The sequence below is a fragment of the Cyprinus carpio genome, unplaced genomic scaffold (assembly GCF_018340385.1).
Source record: "Cyprinus carpio isolate SPL01 unplaced genomic scaffold, ASM1834038v1 S000006462, whole genome shotgun sequence".
In the NCBI taxonomy this organism is placed as follows: domain Eukaryota; kingdom Metazoa; phylum Chordata; class Actinopteri; order Cypriniformes; family Cyprinidae; genus Cyprinus; species Cyprinus carpio.
Window position 1 is genome coordinate 29,780 of NW_024879142.1, and position 16,448 is coordinate 46,227.

Consider the following 16,448-nt stretch of genomic DNA (forward strand, 5'->3'; position numbering starts at 1 on the left):
TGTTTTCAGATGTAAAGGCTTTACGCATTATTTGTGAAAGTTTGTATCATCATTTGACTCTTATTCTTGTTTTCATGTCGCACACCACGGCCAGATTATTTTGTTTGCATTCGTTTCAGTGGAATTAGTTTCTGATGACAATTTCAAGTTCATTAAAGTTTATTTTTAAAGTATAAATTTATTTTTTATTTTTGTTTTGCTTAAAGTTGCTCAAAGCGTTTTTTTAAAACATTTATTGTCACATGCAGCAAACATCTCCTCACTGTCAATTAGCTAACTTACCTTTCCCCGGAACACACTGTTAAAAGACGCAGTCTCTGTCGGCCCAAAAAACAAACTGGGCTAACAGGCACTTTGAAACATAACAAATTGTTCCAGCCAATAACCACAAGAAGGATTTAGTGTGCGGATTAGGAGGAGGGAGGGTCTAGCTAGCCTCAGTTTTTTTTTTTTTTTTTTTTTTTTTTTTTTAACAATACTTTGAACGTAAACAAGAAGTGACGTCAATTAGAGCACCTTTAAGAGTGTTTTGGTGCTGCTCTTTACATGTGAGTGATCAGTGTGTTTTGGTTGATAATGCCTCTTATTAAGCTCAGAGGAGTCAATGTGGACTTTCCCTTCACTCCATACTCGTGCCAGGAGGAGTACATGAGAAAAGTAATCGAGTGCCTGCAGAATGTAAGAATCTCAGTCACCACACTGTGTGCAACCCTGCATGCACTGCACTGCAAGCAACATTTATTGATAGTCTTTGAAATACTCAACGCCTGTTAAATGTTCTGCCTTAAATTAATACATTATTAGGTAACTGTAAATGTGTATATGTACATTTCTGAAATGCATAACTGATAACTGTATTGCATGCATTTTCTGCAAAGCTCCTTTGAAACGATATGTATTGTGAAAAGCACTATACAAATACATTTGAATTTAATTTAATTGAAAATAAATACCCCCAAAAACTTTAAAAGATTCACCCTCAAAATAAAATAAAAAAATACTTTTACTACTAAAAGGTTAAGACAAAAGTCTGCCACTTTTTGTTGTTTCCAAAAAGTTAAATCTCTTTTTCCATCAGAGGTAAAATGCAATGGCAGAATGACATTCTATCGAAGGTAGAATTACATTTTGTTTTACTTGCCCTTTGTTTGTGTATAATATGAAGGCTGTAGTGCTTTAATCTAATGCAATAAATATTTGAAATTCTTCCTGTAAGGTCACACATGTTCTATTATTTTTCTATTAATAAGAATGACATGCACTTGTACTCTACCAGAAAGTCAATGGTGTTCTTGAAAGTCCCACTGGCACTGGTAAAACGCTCTGTCTGCTGTGTTCAGCGCTGGGCTGGAGAGAGAACTTCAAAGACACAATCTCTGACTGCAAGATAGCCGAGAGAATGGACGGTGTGGAGCTGTTCCCTGACAGACCAATGTCATCGAGGGGAACAGCAGTCACCAACAAAGACACTCCAAGTACTGTCCTTCATTTGTTGATTCAAAATTGATACGATTTATTTTCATTAACATTTCTAAACATTGCTTGTGTTTTCAAAAGTTACATTGTTGTCGAAATTATAAACCAAATCATAGTGATAGTTGACATTACGGACAACCATATGAATTATATTTCAAGAACCAAGTTTCAATATCATGAGTTTTGTCTTGTCTTTGTTTTTTTACTTTAGCTTATGACACGGACATCCCTAAGATCATATATGCTTCCAGGACCCATTCCCAGCTAGCACAGGTCATAAATGAGCTCAAAAACATATCCTACAGGTCAGCTATCTGAGTTAACATCACATATTTAAAGGGATAGTTCACAGAAAGATGAAAATTCTGTAATTATTTACTCACCCTCAAGTTGTTCCAAACCTGTTCAAGTTTCTTTCCTCTGCTGAGCACAAATGAAGATATTTTGAAGAATGTTGGTAACCAAACAGTTGACAACATCTATCGACTTCCATAGTAGAGGAAAGTCAGTGGGTGCCTTCAACTGTCTGGTTATCATAAAAATTATAACTGATTTTTATAAATAATTATTATGTTATCTGCATTCATAAATTATTATGTTTGTAAGTGTCCTTTTTGTGTGTGTGTGTAAAAACAGTTGACCACAAACAAAGAAATTCTTCTAATATGCTGATTTGCCAGGACACTCTTGAAAAAGAGATTTTCAATCTCAATTAAAAGAGTCTCTTCCTGGTTAAATAAAGGTTTAAAAAAAAGTTTGGTGCTTTGTATAATGGTTTTTGTAGAAGTTTTGTTCTCAGTTTTTTTTTCGTTTTTTTTTTTATCATTATGTTAATGTTTGTCGTTATTTTGATATTTTTTTATATAGTTTATAAAAATGTCTTGACTGTCATTTTTGAGCATTCATCCTTGCTGATTAAAAGTATTAATTTCTTTAAAAATATTATTAACAGATGGTACTGTTCTTTATTATAGGCCAAATATTTGTGTTTTGGGATCTAGAGAACAGCTGTGCATAAACCAGGAAGTGATGCGTCAAGAGAGTAACCACATTAAGGTATGCTGATCAGTACCTCACTGTGAGTATGTGTGACGACAGACAGTTAAAATACCAGAGGCTGTATCTCAACACCAAATTAATGAAGGCATTATGCCTTAGTTCAAGGTCCACATGTGCAGGGCAAATGATGGTATGAGACTAACATTGGTGGCCTGTCAATAGAGATTTGTGATTGTATTAGAGACAATTTTTTCAATTATAATGGTTTTAGTTTGTTAATGTACGACTCTACGAGAAATAACTGACTATGTTTTTGGGTTTGGGTCTTTATTTAGAGAAAAGCACTTACAAAGAAATCATGAATACTATCATGGATGTGGAGGATCTTGTGAAAACATGAAAAAGGAAAGGTGAGACACTATCCTTGCCTTGACTGAAGCACTGAAAGAAATATTGGTGTTCTTCAAACTGCTGATGCTGCATCTGAATTAATTCCAATGGGAGTGTTTGTAAATAGTGACATTGCTCAGACTGTTTGTTCCCACAGAGTTTGTCCATACTACCTGTCACGCTCACTCAAACAACACGCTGATGTCATCTTCATGCCTTACAACTACCTGCTTGACCCAAAGGTGAGACATTTTAAATTAAACATTTTAATATATTTCAAAATATAATTCCTGTGATCAAAGCTTGGTATGGTGATGGCGCAGTGGATAAGACACATGCCTTTGGTGTGAGAGACCCGGGTTCAAATCCACTGTGACACACCAGTGTGTCCCTGAGTAAGACACTTCACCCCTAGTTGCTCCAGAGGCGTGTGACCTCTGACATATATAGCAATTGTAAGTCGCTTTGGATAAAAGCGTCAGGTAAATGAATAATGTAATGTAAAAAGCTGAATTTTCAGCATCATTACTCTAGTCTTCAGTGTAACATGATCCTTCGGAATCATTCTAATATGATGATCAAGAAACCTTTATGATTATTGTCAGTGTTGAAAACAGTTGTGCTGCTTAATATTTTTGTGTAAAGCGTGATACATTTATTTGATGAAATAGAAAGTTCAAAAGAACAGCATTAATTTTGAAGTAGAAAATATGTAACAAAAAATACTGTCACTTTTTATCAACTTAATGTGTCCTTCTTTAATGAAAGTATTTATTTAAATAATTTATTTACTGACATTTTAATGACATTGTATATTTAGTTTAGATTTTAATTATTATTATTTTTGATTTGCTATGTATTGTTCTAGGATAAACGTTTTTTATTTTAAGTGTTCCTGTAGCTCAAGTGGTAGAGCATTGCGTTAACAAGCGCAAGGTTGGGGGTTCTGTTAGCCTGAATGCAATGTAAGTCGCTTTGGATAAAAGCGTCTGCTAAATGGATTAATTTAATTTAATTTAATTCACATTTATGATTTCTGTTAATTTTTCAGAGTCGAAGAGCGCACAACATAGAGCTGAAAGGAGCTGTGGTTATTTTTGACGAGGCTCATAATATTGTAAGTGTTTCGATTGTTGTTTGAGACATCATAGCCGTTCTATATTTTTGTTTGTTTTATATTCTATCTACTGTTTGTGTACATTTTTAGGAGAAGATGTGTGAAGAGTCCACCTCTTTTGACCTCTCCCCTCACGACCTGATTTCTGCCATTGAAGCCGTGGATCGACTACTGCGGGAACATGCCTCAGACATTAGCAAAACTAATTCTGGTTAGTTTGGCAAAAACCTGTCGACATTTCAATTTAAAATGTATATTTTAAACATTATATAAATAAGTGGTTTATATATTTGTGTGTATGGGTGTGTGTGTGTATATATATATATATATATATATATATATATATATATATATATATATATATATATATATATATATATATATATATCCAATAAATAACTCCATTATTTTTATCCTTTGTTATTTCACAAGATTAAAACTGGATATCACCACAATTGCAAAAAATAAACGTAGGTTACACTTCAAAAATGGAAATGTATATATTTTATTACAAAATTGAATTTATGTAGTTATTTGGAATACTTTTTTCAGTAATGAAAATCATTTTTACTAAGAACTTAATAATCTTACAGAAATTTTGATGGATCTGGGATCTTCCATTAACGGTTTTGAGATGCCAGCAAATAATCAAGGAATCACCAAACCCGGCAGGTGAGTGGAGCCTCACTGAACCGGCGATCTGATTCAGTTTAGTGCTGGGAATGAGTATTAGTGACCTTGATATATTGACTACAAAATCACCAATTTTAGATGCACAACAGCTAAACTGAAATGGTCGTTTTCTTTCTCTTCCTCTTTTGAAGCTTCATATATGAGCTTTTTCAAATGGCTAATGTAAACTTTGAGAATAAAACGGCTATAGTGGAAGCCATGGAGCAGATTACAGGATATTTAGCAGGGAGTGAGTATTACTCAACTGATCCTCCAATATAATCTCACTTTCTGTTTATCGGTTCAACACTGACCCATATATGTGTATTTTTTTTTTTTTTTTTTTGCAGGGCCTGGTGTATTTCTGAACACCAGCGGGCTACAGAAAGTAGCAGATATTATCCAGGTAAGAAGTGTAGACCGTGTTAAAAAGATAAGTGGACAGTTTTCTGTATGTTTAATGTTTTTGTCCTGAATTAGTTGGTGTTTGGGGCTAAACCTACAGAGGACAGCAAGACATCACAGATGGGAAACGGCATGAAGGAATTTAAGGTTTGCTCCGACTGATTTTCACATTCATGGATTTTTCTTTGGTAAATATCTGCAGACATCAGGTTTTAGTTGGAGTGAGTTATAATGTGATGTTGCAAATTTTATAATAAAAGGAAATTAATTAAAAGGGTACATTTTAAGATGTAAAGACATTTATAATGTTACAAAATATTTTTTATTCAAATAAATGCAATCAAAATCAAAGAATCCTGAAAAAGGATTTCCATCCACACTTGCTTCTGAATAACAAATTTGTGTCTGAAATCAGGTCCACATTCATCCAGTCACCAACAACTTCACGACAAAACAGCAGACTGATTTATGTGCTTCCTCTTCTACAAAGAAACAAGGTTTGAGACTCTTATTCAACACTTTGTTACACCTAATGTGTTTTGCTATTCATTGCTATTGACTGGAGCACACATTCTGGGTGTTTTTATGTCATTTTTCAGTCATGGAGAATCTGAAATGTATTCCCCTGGTTTCACAATCAAGGCTTAAGCCTAATCCCAGACTATAATGCATGTTTGAGCTGTTTTAACTGAAAGCAACTTGTCAGTGCTGTTGTTTTTGTCTCAAAATGCACACCATATGATATTTAATTATATTTAATTATAGTATATTAAATATTTAATTTAATTTAATCAATCAGTAATACTATTGATCAGCCTTACCAAACGTGGATGTTTTTTCCACTAGAAACAAACCTTGTTGTGTTATTTTCATTTAATACTGTGAAGCTGCTTTGATACAATCTGTATTGTGAAAAGCGCTATACAAATATACTGGACTTGATTTGACCAATTAGTTTTTTTTTTTGTTTTTTTTTTCTATGGCGCGTTTATGAATGCCTTAAATGTCTTAAAAAAAACAAAGGCCTAATCATGGCTTAATCTGAGCCCTGTCTGCAAACCCAGGCCATAATGTGTATTATTGCTTCAATATTACATGTTTTGGTCACCTTGGTGGTGCACATGAAAACCACTTCCACAGTGAAATGCTGAAAAAAAAAGTGATATTGCTCGTCAAACTTGTATGCCAAAGCTAGGAAAGATTGAAATGGTGTGTGTATATTTTATAGGGAATGTGCTGAGTTACTGGTGTTTTTCTCCGGGGTTCAGCATGCAGGAGCTGCTCGGACAGGGAGTACGCAGCATCATTCTGACCAGTGGAACTCTCTCGCCGCTCTCATCCTTCACCTGTGAAATGAAAATGTTCGTGCTCTTCTCCTCTAGCTGTCCCTGCCGAGGTTTATGAGTTGATGCAGGTAGGATACTAATTCTCTGATGATTTTCTGCAGTCCTTTCCCTGTATCCTTGGAGAATCTTCATGTCATCCAGCCTGATCAGATTTCTGTCAGTATCATTGAAAAAGGTCCGGACGGCGTGAAGTTGAGCACAGCCTTTGACCGGAGGTGAGTGTTTCAAGTAGTGTAGTGTATCAAGGGCTGTTTAGTCACATCAACACCCTCTGTTTTATACTGTCATTTATTATTCACCCACTTTCTATTTCAAACCCAGGTGCTATTTTATTTTGATCTGAGAAATTTAATTTATATTTGACCATAGGCTGTTAAGGTCCAAAAAGTACCATAGAAGAAGTTTTTATCAGTGGTTCTCTACTGCTTTGGCACACATTCTCCCATGGTCATTAAACCTGTGACCCAATTTTTGTAAGAATTTTACATAAAAGAAATTCCATCAGACTTTACTTAATCTGCACATTAATTTTAAGGATATGACTAATACTGATGAATAAAAAGTAGCCTATAAGGTAAGGCTGTTTAATAGCAGTTTTAAAATAGTTTTTGTTAAAGGGTTATTTCACCCCAAATTTTAAATTATGTCATTGCTCACCCTCATGTCATTGCAAACCTGGAAGGCTTTCGTTCATTCTTGGAACACATGAAGTGAACACAAATGATCTTAATGAAAAACGTTCATAAAGAGATCATAAAACTAATCCATATGAATTAAGTGTTTAAGTTCAAATTTTCTGAGGAGACTTGATCGTTTTATATGATGAACAGATTTAATTAGTCTTTTATTCACATATAAACACTGATCAACAGAACATAAACAGAACCTCAACTGAACCTGCTTGACGTGCAAGAACAAACCTCATTGGTTCTAGTAGAAGCTCAAACGTGCTGCGTAACACATGAGAATGAACCTCATTGGTTCTCACCTCAAATGAACATGCTCAAGCTTCTGTTTACCATATCTGATGTGTGATGAATGTTTATATGTGAATTAAAGCCAATATTCAATCTGTTCATCAAATTAAGCTATTGAGTCTCTTCAGAAAATTTGGCCTAAACCACTCAATTCATATGGATTAGCTTTACGATCTCTTTATGGACTTTTTAAAGCGTCAAAGTGGAAGTTGTTTAGACTTGTCAATGGATGGACATAAATCTCTCAAAAAAGATCTCATTTGTGTTCTGAAGATGAACAAAAGTCTTATAGCTTTAGAACGACATGAGGGTGAGTAATGATAGAATGTTCATTTTTGGGGGAACCATCCCTTAAATACAATAAAGTTAGTAAGTTGGTGTGAGCCACCACAGTCATTTAACAATATACACAATGACACAAAGTACAAAATAAAGTGGCATTTTGGGGTTACAGAAACAACAGTTACCATAATAAAAATACAAAAATAGCATAAACTAGCATAAACTGTTAATGAAATGGAAACTGCTCCTGGTTAATAGAACGAACATCATAGCTGCATGCAAATCCTTCCCAGCTAACACAAGTACCAGTTACGGAATTTACTGGTACTTTTTGGTAATTTTTGTGCTTTATTTTTAACCAAGTGATATATAGTGTGTGCCACCGCAGTGCACCCTATGAGTGCAGTGTAATGGCTGACAGGACAGGAAAGTTATTTTTTCTGAGGTTCAAAACAAGTCAGAAAAATGGCTCTGACATAGCCTGACAACAGATACTGAAGCAGGACAACAAGTTTTTCTCAGACACGCTTTATTTAAACTGCGTCTGACAGAAGAGTCATCAGCTTTTATGCACGTCTTTCAAAATAAGTCTTGCAACAGAAAAACTAAATTACATTTGTTGTTGTTTATTTGACTGCACATCCCCACAACCTACTCACTCAGTCTTGCGACCCACGGTTTATATGACTCGGGAAAGATTAAATGTGAGCCATTAGGAGGCATGTAAACTGCTCTTTTGTTTTTGAAGTTTGTTCCTGAAAACATGTCGTCTATGGGAAACACTCTTGGTAAGACTAGCACAGCAGCTGATCTTAAACTCTTATCAGGAATGATCTGATGATCAGCATGATGATATTCATATGATTGGGTTTGCAGTCAATCTGACACGGCTGGTCCCTCATGGACTGCTGGTGTTCTTCCCCTCGTATCCGGTGATGGATAAGACTCTGGAGTTCTGGAGGGTAAGTGTGTTCGGTCTGACCGTGTTAAAGATATACAGTATGTTGCTGACGCTGACTGACCAGTTCAAATTGGAGATGATCAGTTTCAGTGACTAGTTGTGATTTTGATTCAGACTGATTTCGAGAAAAAAAAAATCATGATGATTTATTGAACAGAACTAAAACAATGATTTGTTTAAAAGTTAGACAGCATGTTTCTTACTCTTGCTAGGTTTTAAAATGAATGAAATACTTTTTTCTTTTTTTTTTTTTAGTTTCTTTGTAAATTTCTGTACCTTGTTCATCTTTTGCCAACTTTAGAATTTCATTTACTATGCACCAATCCTCTTCACTCTCTCAGGCTAGTGGACATGCAGGTTGCATTGAGAAAGTGAAGCCCATGTTTGTTGAACCGAGGGGTAAAGGCACTTTTACTGAGGTAACCACTCAGTATGATTTGATATACAGTAGATACTAACAAAATGCTAGCATAGCTTGATGTGCACAAGCTCTCAGTCAGTTCTGCTCTAAAATTGGATTCTCTTGCAGGTGATTGATGGCTATTATGCCAAGCTGAAAGACCCAAACTCCAGCGGAGGAAGCTTCTTCGCTGTATGTAGAGGAAAGGTGAGACTATACATATTTGATGCAATAAAATTACTTTTATGAACCGACACCAGTAATATCAACACATTTCTTGTTTTCCATCTTTCCCCAGCAAGCGAAGGGTTGGATTTTGCTGACACGTACTGTCGAGGTGTTGTTGTCACTGGACTTCCCTTCCCCCCGATGATGGACCCCAGGGTGGTGCTTAAAATGCAGTATCTGGACGAGATGTGCAAAAATAACATTAGTGGAGTGAAGGTACCTGCTCTTCAAAATGCTCAACTGTGTTTTTTTTATGGAATGCAGATATTGTACCCATGTACCATTTTATGTTTCTGTTTTTATCCTTGTTTGCAAATAAAATCTGTGTGCATTAAATGCAAATTAATTTAGAGGAAAAAAAATCCATAAATCACAAAATCTTAAAATCTTTTTTCAAAAGAAATTGTTTTATCAAATATTTATATATTGAATTTAAAAATATGATATGATAGAAAGGAAGTCTCTTATCAGATAATACCTTTTAATAGATATTGTACTTTGATATTGATACTGTGGTACATCTCCCCAATACATAGTGATTTTTATGTATTAATAATTCATTGAAAAAACAAAAGAAAATATAACATGATCTTCAAAAATTTTTACAATATTTTATTAAATATTCTTATTAGTATTATTATAATTTTTTTTGATGATCTTAATGATGACTAAGATCATGATGTAAAGGTTCTTATGGTCTGTGTTGTTGTTCAGTATCTGTCCGGGCAGGAGTGGTACAGACAGCAGGCCTATCGAGCTGTGAATCAAGCCATTGGCAGAGTGATCCGTCACAGAGAAGACTACGGAGCCATCTTTCTCTGTGATCACAGGTCAGCGCTAATTACTAGAACGGCAATTCCCAATTTGACTGGAGAGCATGCACTCCAATATTAATGTTCTGGAATTGTAATCCAGGTTCAGTGGCACCGAAGCCCGTAATCAGCTTCCTACTTGGGTGAGGCCATATGTTAAAATTTATGATAACTTCGGTACCATGGTCCGTGATGTGGTTCTTTTCTTTCGGACGGCGCAGAAAACAGTATGTTTTTTTTCTTGTTCATCTACCCTAAAAATCTGCAAGGCCCTTTTAACACTAATAGGAGCTGACATGCACATTTATTGGTTGATTTGTTTATCAGAGACAAGTTCCTGTTAGGAAAGGAAAAGCAGAGAGCAGTGAGAAGCAGGCAGACACCAGGCCGCTCAACAGAGGCTCCGGCTGTCCTCATAAGAGTCTCTGTCTCAGTGATACATCTCGAAAGGCCAAACAAGTAGACTCCCACGTCCCCAGCCTAAAAAGGAAAAAATTAGGTGAGATCACCTCCATTTAACTTTTTTTTTTTTTTTTTTTTTTTTCTGTTTTTTTTAATGAGATCTTGGATGAATGTGTTTTTCATTAAGACATACTAGGTCTTGGAAATTTATGTTGCCATTTATTCCCTAATTACTTTTATACATTAATCAATATAAAAGTCAAGTAATTAAGCAATAAGTTGTAATTTGGTCTTATTCTGAGACTGTTGAACCCAGCTGAACAAATGAAACATTAACATAAGATAATGCTTGGAGCCTATTCTATCATTTAACGGAAACAGAGCCCTCCGATTTGATCGTTCATAATTTGTTTTGACGCATTAATTTTGAACTAATTGAACTAAGTCAGCAAAAGTGATTGTGTTGTTTTAGAGTCAGAAGAGCAGTCTGGAAGTGATGGGGATGCCCAAATTTTCATTCAATATGAGATGGACATTGACAGAAAACCAGTCAGCCTGCTGGACGTCCCTGATGACACAACCAACAAAGTGAGGGAAGACACCATGGTTGGGGAAGAAAGGGTAAGACAAGAATTACATTGCGAAAGAGATTTTCTTAGGCCCTGTTTACAGCTGGTGCGTTTTGGTCGATCGGATCACAAGTGGATGAGGCTAAATACAACTTTTGAGCTTGTCCACTTTCAAACACTTTTTTTCTGAACCAGTGTTACTTTCTCTCTACTGTTTATCATCTAATGAGATGTAATATATAATGTCAGAGCTGCTCTTTTCCTAATGATGCTAATGTATACTGCCATGGTCCAAAAAAAAAGTATAAAAAAAGTAGTTCCATGCGAAGTTTGCCCCATTTTCCAGATCTTCTGAATTCAAGATAGCTTACTGTGAGAAACACTTGTATAGGCACAAGACATCACATTTCTCTGAGGAATTGGAATAACCTAGAAAAAGATTTTTTGCTGAATAAATGAGATGTATAAAACATTGCCTCATAAATCATGATCAGGGACACTTTTGATCTGTTACTCAAATCTTTCTACTTTCTTCAGATAAGCTCATTGTGCAGGTCTGTAAGATTTATCACATGCTGTAACATAACTATGTGGCTAATATTCCCTTTATCTCATTTGTCTGTAACCCTGGAGGCGAGTCACTTCTCTTCTCTTTCCCTCCAGCATGACAAACGTCTGGATCGTGAATCGAGAGTTGGGAAGCGGAAAATTAAAGTGGTTCAACAGCGGGTAAGGCATCCTGACTGAAGTTTTGTGAGCTGAGTGATATTTTTTTTTTTTTAGTTTTTTTTTTTTTTTAGTTCCATTTGTGTATGTAGACCTCAATATGCTGTCAATAACATGACTATACAGCAACTGAATTATTTTAACAGATATTCATATTAAAAATGCATATTATTTTACAATATCAGAATGTACTATAAATATCTGTCTATATCTCTCAAACTATCTATATATATATATATATATATATATATATATATATATATATATATATATATATATATATATATATATATATATATATATCTAATATTAAAAAATCTATTATTTAAAGTATTTTATTCATGTGATAGCAAAAATAAATATTCAGCATCATTACTCCAGTCTTCAGAATGATTCATTAATAATAATAATAATAATGATCCCCTTTGATTGATAGTGCTTACCTTCTAATTTAGTTAGATTATCACAATAAATGGATTTGGACATTAAAAGGAACAGGCCATGTTTATTGAAGTAAATGTATTCTGTCTTCTCCTTTTTCAGAAAACAACGAATTCCTATACTGAAAAAACAGGCAATGCTTTCATTGTGGAGCTGAGACGATGCCTGAGTCATGAGAACTTTAAGATCATCATGGAGGCGTTACAGTGGTACAAGACAACCGATGACCTGAGTAACTTTCTGGCTAATGTGGTTGAACCGCTCGTTCGAGACACACACGGATTGCTCAGAGGTGCGGAATCTCATCATATCCTTATTATTTTCCGCGTGTTCTCTCTGTACTTATGATTCTGTACAGCCTTTAACCACTGCCTACAATGCGCTGGATTGTTCACTGGAAACAGAAAGTAACTCACTTCCGCTAAACATTTACTCTTTGAATTATTACACCCGGGAGGGAACAATACAAGTTGACACCATTATGACTAAAAGTTTGCTAAAAAAGTATTATCTACTAAAGCAAGGTGCTATTTGACTCTGGTCAAGCGTAACCATAGCAGAATGGTGGGAGTGGCCTTAGATGGCAACATGCTTAGTGCATTATGGGTGTTGAAGGTTTCCTACCTATTTGGCTAAAGGGAAGACAACAGAATTTTTTATTTTTTAATCTAGTAGTATCTAGTTTTATCTTTTTCTTATTTAGCACCGATTAAAAAAAAAAAAAATTGTTCCTTTTTTTTCTACTGCATAGTACAACTTATAATAATATATCTACTAACATACTTTTAAATACCTTCAATTATATTTAATTGTGAGTGTATAAAAAAAAAAAGCCAGTTAAAGGCAGGGTAGGCAGGTTTTTTTTTTTTTCTTAAAAAAACGTTTTCCCCAAATTTGTTTAAACTGTCTTTATATACCAATACATAATTAAAATGTTAGTACTCTGAAAAGGAGAGTATAACAATCGAGTGTCTGTAGTCCTCTCGGGGCTGCAATAAACACAGCTACTAAATATGATTGGCTGGGCGACTGTCACTCTCCCTCACTACCATGGCTACCACCCCTGCTGCTACAGGAGCTGCCCACATGCGCGCACCCGCAAGAGGGGAAGAGGCACGCAAGCTAGGAAGAATCACAATTATGTGAGAGAAAGAGCAGTCAAAATTACCAATCATTTTAATTATGTATTGGTATATAAAGACAGTTTAAACAAATTTTGGAAAAAAATTTTTTAAGAAAAAACCTGCCTACCCTGCCTTTTAAAGAGCATCATCTTCTTTCAACGAATCAAATATTTAAAAACAAAACAAACAAACAATAGGTGAAATCAACTTGAGGTTTGCAATTTTACCTATGATCTATTCCTAACAGACTATCTTGTTATCAAGGTCTTTATCAGTTCGTCAGACCACACCATAAGAAAGAGTTTGATCAACGTTGCTTGGAGTTAACAGGTAAAGGTTGTGGCTATAAACCAGAGCTTTCATTGTCCAGGGAGGACCAAGAGGCTCTTAGGCAGAACACAGGTAACATATGACTAGTAAATAGTGTATAGCCATTACAGGAAACATTTGTCCTTATTTCATCTCTCCATTATCATAAATAACCTTGTTTTTTTTTGTGTTTTTTTCTGGCAAAAGCCGAGATTCCACCTGAGAGTCCACCCAAGGAGCAACCGAATTCTAGTCGACAGCTGAACCAAGGTGGTGATAACATTGGAGGTATATTGGAGTTTATTTATACTAGCTGACTGTTAATAAAAATGCCTATCATTACTCTTGATGCAAACATTTACACCATTTTCTGATTAAGTTTGTGGATTTTTTTTTTTTTTTACAGCGAATGTAAGAAGTGAAGACCAGAATCCAAAAACATCCATCCAAGAAGGGCTGTCGTGCTCCTCTCTGCTGTCAGGCATAAAACAGGCCATCGGTGCAGAAAAAACCCATCAGCTGTTTTCAGCCTTGCAGGCGTATAAAAATTCAAACAATTATGAACAGATGGTGTCAACCGTTGTGAGTTTATTGACTGAGAGGAATGAGGACATCACTATACTAAAACGTTAGTCAATTTCTTTTGTTTTCATCATAACCATTTGCTTTATCTGTTGTTAAAGAGGCTTAACTTGTTCGGTTTGGTCTAGGTTTATCAGTGATCATTCCACCACAGCACAGGAAGCAGTTCAGTGACTTGTTAAAATCCTTGACTGGAAATGATTCTGTGGCGTAATCAAGTCCATCGATTCAAGGTATTTTGTTTTAGTAATAGTATGTAAATATTGTATTCTGCAACAAGAATAATAGATGAGTATGCTATTTATTTTAAAAAATCCTAATTTTCTTTGCAGCTTCTCCATTATCTGCGGGAAAGTCTCAAAGCAAGATATCATCCTTTTCGTGAATTCTGCTAGGACTTTGAGAATATGAAAAATAAATGTTTTATACTTTTATAATCGAGTTGGGATGAATATTTCATTAAACTTTTTTTTATTGCCAGGAAAATATAACCGTGCATACAAGATAATATTAATAATATATATGTATTTTTATATATATATATATATATATATATATATATATATATATATATATATATATATTATATTATATATATATATATATATATATATATATATATATATATATATATATATACAATAAAAACAATTGAACTATTTAGTAGTTAACATTGATTGGATATATCATTTTATTTTAGTTAAACAAAGAATAGGCTGCTAGTTGTGGAATTTGTTTAGAAAAATATTACATATAAAGTAAAATATTTGAACTTATATTATTTATATATATATATATATATATATATATATATATATATATATATATATATATATATATATGTGTATATATGTGTGTGTGTGTGTATATATATATATATATATATATATATATATATATATATATATATATAAACAAGAAATGCATGAAAAATATAGAAACTGAATAAAAGACAAATGAAATGGCATTGCATTAAAAAAAGACCATTCTGGTTTTCGTGTGCTTAAGACCAAAAAATGTATTATTATTTTAAAGAAGATAATCAAATTAATCTTTAGCAGTGAGTATTTTATTGTAACTTTATTGAGCACAGTAAGTAAGGTACTTGTATAAAGCAATTCAATACAAAATATTTACCATTAATACAAAGTTGCAAAAATGCAATGATTTTTATTTTATTTTGTGTCACAAGACCAAGAGGCTATAAATAAACCGACACATGAAAAAAAAATAAAAAAAAAATACATAAGGTTCAGTGCTTTTAACACACCACAGCATTTTTTTGGTTTTTGATTTGTAACAAAGGTTTATGAATAATTGTAAAAAAAATGTATACACTGGTTTGCAAACCCATTTATTTGAGACCATTTATTTTTACGTTTTTATTTCATGCACTAAAATCATATATCGTCACAAAGGAAAACAAAAATATATGTATACACACTGAGGTATAGGAAGTGCTAACCGATGAGGTCAGAAAGTGAGGTCAAAGTTGAGTGACTCCCAGTGAGCTGCAGTGAAAGAAATTATTACTGTTATAATTATATAATTATAAACAAAACAATGCCATGAAAATGATCAACAGAAGATTTAAAATGTAAGCCTGTGATCTATCCATCCATCTCTGCACTAGATAAATAGAGACTTAGGCTGCCCTCTTCTGGACAACAATTCAAATGGCGTGTTTAAACCTGCTAAGATTTTGCAAATGTTAGCAGAAAAACACAATAAGAGTGTCTCATGAGTGCTGTCAAAAATAAATATTGTTTACTAATAACTTTTGTTAAAAATAGCATGTGACTACATATTAAAATGAACAGTTAATAATTAAATATACATATCTAAAATCACATTGTTTCATAGTAACTCTTTTTATAAATCCATGAATCAGTACAAAGTTTGTGTGTGTACACAGGATGACAGTCCTTGTCCATTATTCAAAGGGATCTGTATGATTCCTCAAGGTATGATCTATATCTGCTGGAAACGGAAGCCTACCTGGTTGACCATCACCTGCTGTTAGCATTCCATTGACTCCCATTCAGCCCTCTTCTGGAGAACAGTTTAAATGGCGTGTGTTAAAACCTGCTAAGATTTCACAAATGTTAGCATAAAATCGTGACCTTTTGTTAAGATTTGATAAGTTTTAGCATATGTTAGTGTAATTTGGTGTGATTTTGGGTGAAAGTGTGTATCAGTCTATATCTGTACTTGTATGATATAGAGAGCT

The 16,448-nt window shown here is 34.1% G+C and overlaps 2 protein-coding genes across 5 annotated transcripts in view; both read left to right on the forward strand.

Annotated features, from left to right (window-relative positions):
• The first annotated feature begins 2,450 nt into the window (after positions 1-2,450).
• The window catches only part of LOC109084760 (regulator of telomere elongation helicase 1-like), a 76,875-nt gene continuing 62,877 nt past the window's right edge, over positions 2,451-16,448 (forward strand). For all 3 annotated transcript variants that reach the window (XR_006159263.1, XR_006159264.1, XM_042754149.1), the window contains exons 1-5: positions 2,451-2,532; positions 2,811-2,885; positions 3,023-3,107; positions 3,917-3,982; positions 4,073-4,194. Coding sequence is in view for 1 of the 3 variants with exons in the window: in XM_042754149.1 (XP_042610083.1) it covers positions 2,872-2,885; positions 3,023-3,107; positions 3,917-3,982; positions 4,073-4,194 (287 nt within the window). In the remaining 2 variants the exon portion in view is untranslated. The remainder of the gene's footprint in view (positions 2,533-2,810; positions 2,886-3,022; positions 3,108-3,916; positions 3,983-4,072; positions 4,195-16,448) is intronic.
• LOC109084754 (regulator of telomere elongation helicase 1-like) lies at positions 4,525-14,652 on the forward strand. Of its 2 annotated transcripts, none has more exons than XM_042754143.1 (23): positions 4,525-4,654; positions 4,807-4,904; positions 5,005-5,060; positions 5,135-5,206; positions 5,475-5,556; positions 6,288-6,420; positions 6,507-6,620; positions 8,412-8,452; positions 8,541-8,626; positions 8,967-9,044; positions 9,155-9,232; positions 9,323-9,469; positions 9,968-10,083; positions 10,169-10,292; positions 10,393-10,564; positions 10,940-11,088; positions 11,670-11,765; positions 12,306-12,495; positions 13,592-13,729; positions 13,844-13,924; positions 14,043-14,264; positions 14,347-14,451; positions 14,551-14,652. In XM_042754143.1, the coding sequence occupies exons 1-22, from the start codon at positions 4,584-4,586 to the stop codon at positions 14,430-14,432; spliced, it is 2,430 nt and encodes an 809-aa protein (XP_042610077.1). In that variant the 5' UTR covers positions 4,525-4,583; the 3' UTR covers positions 14,433-14,451; positions 14,551-14,652. The 2 variants fall into 2 exon arrangements, with proteins under 2 accessions (XP_042610077.1, XP_042610078.1); XM_042754144.1 differs by having other exon boundaries at positions 11,700-11,765.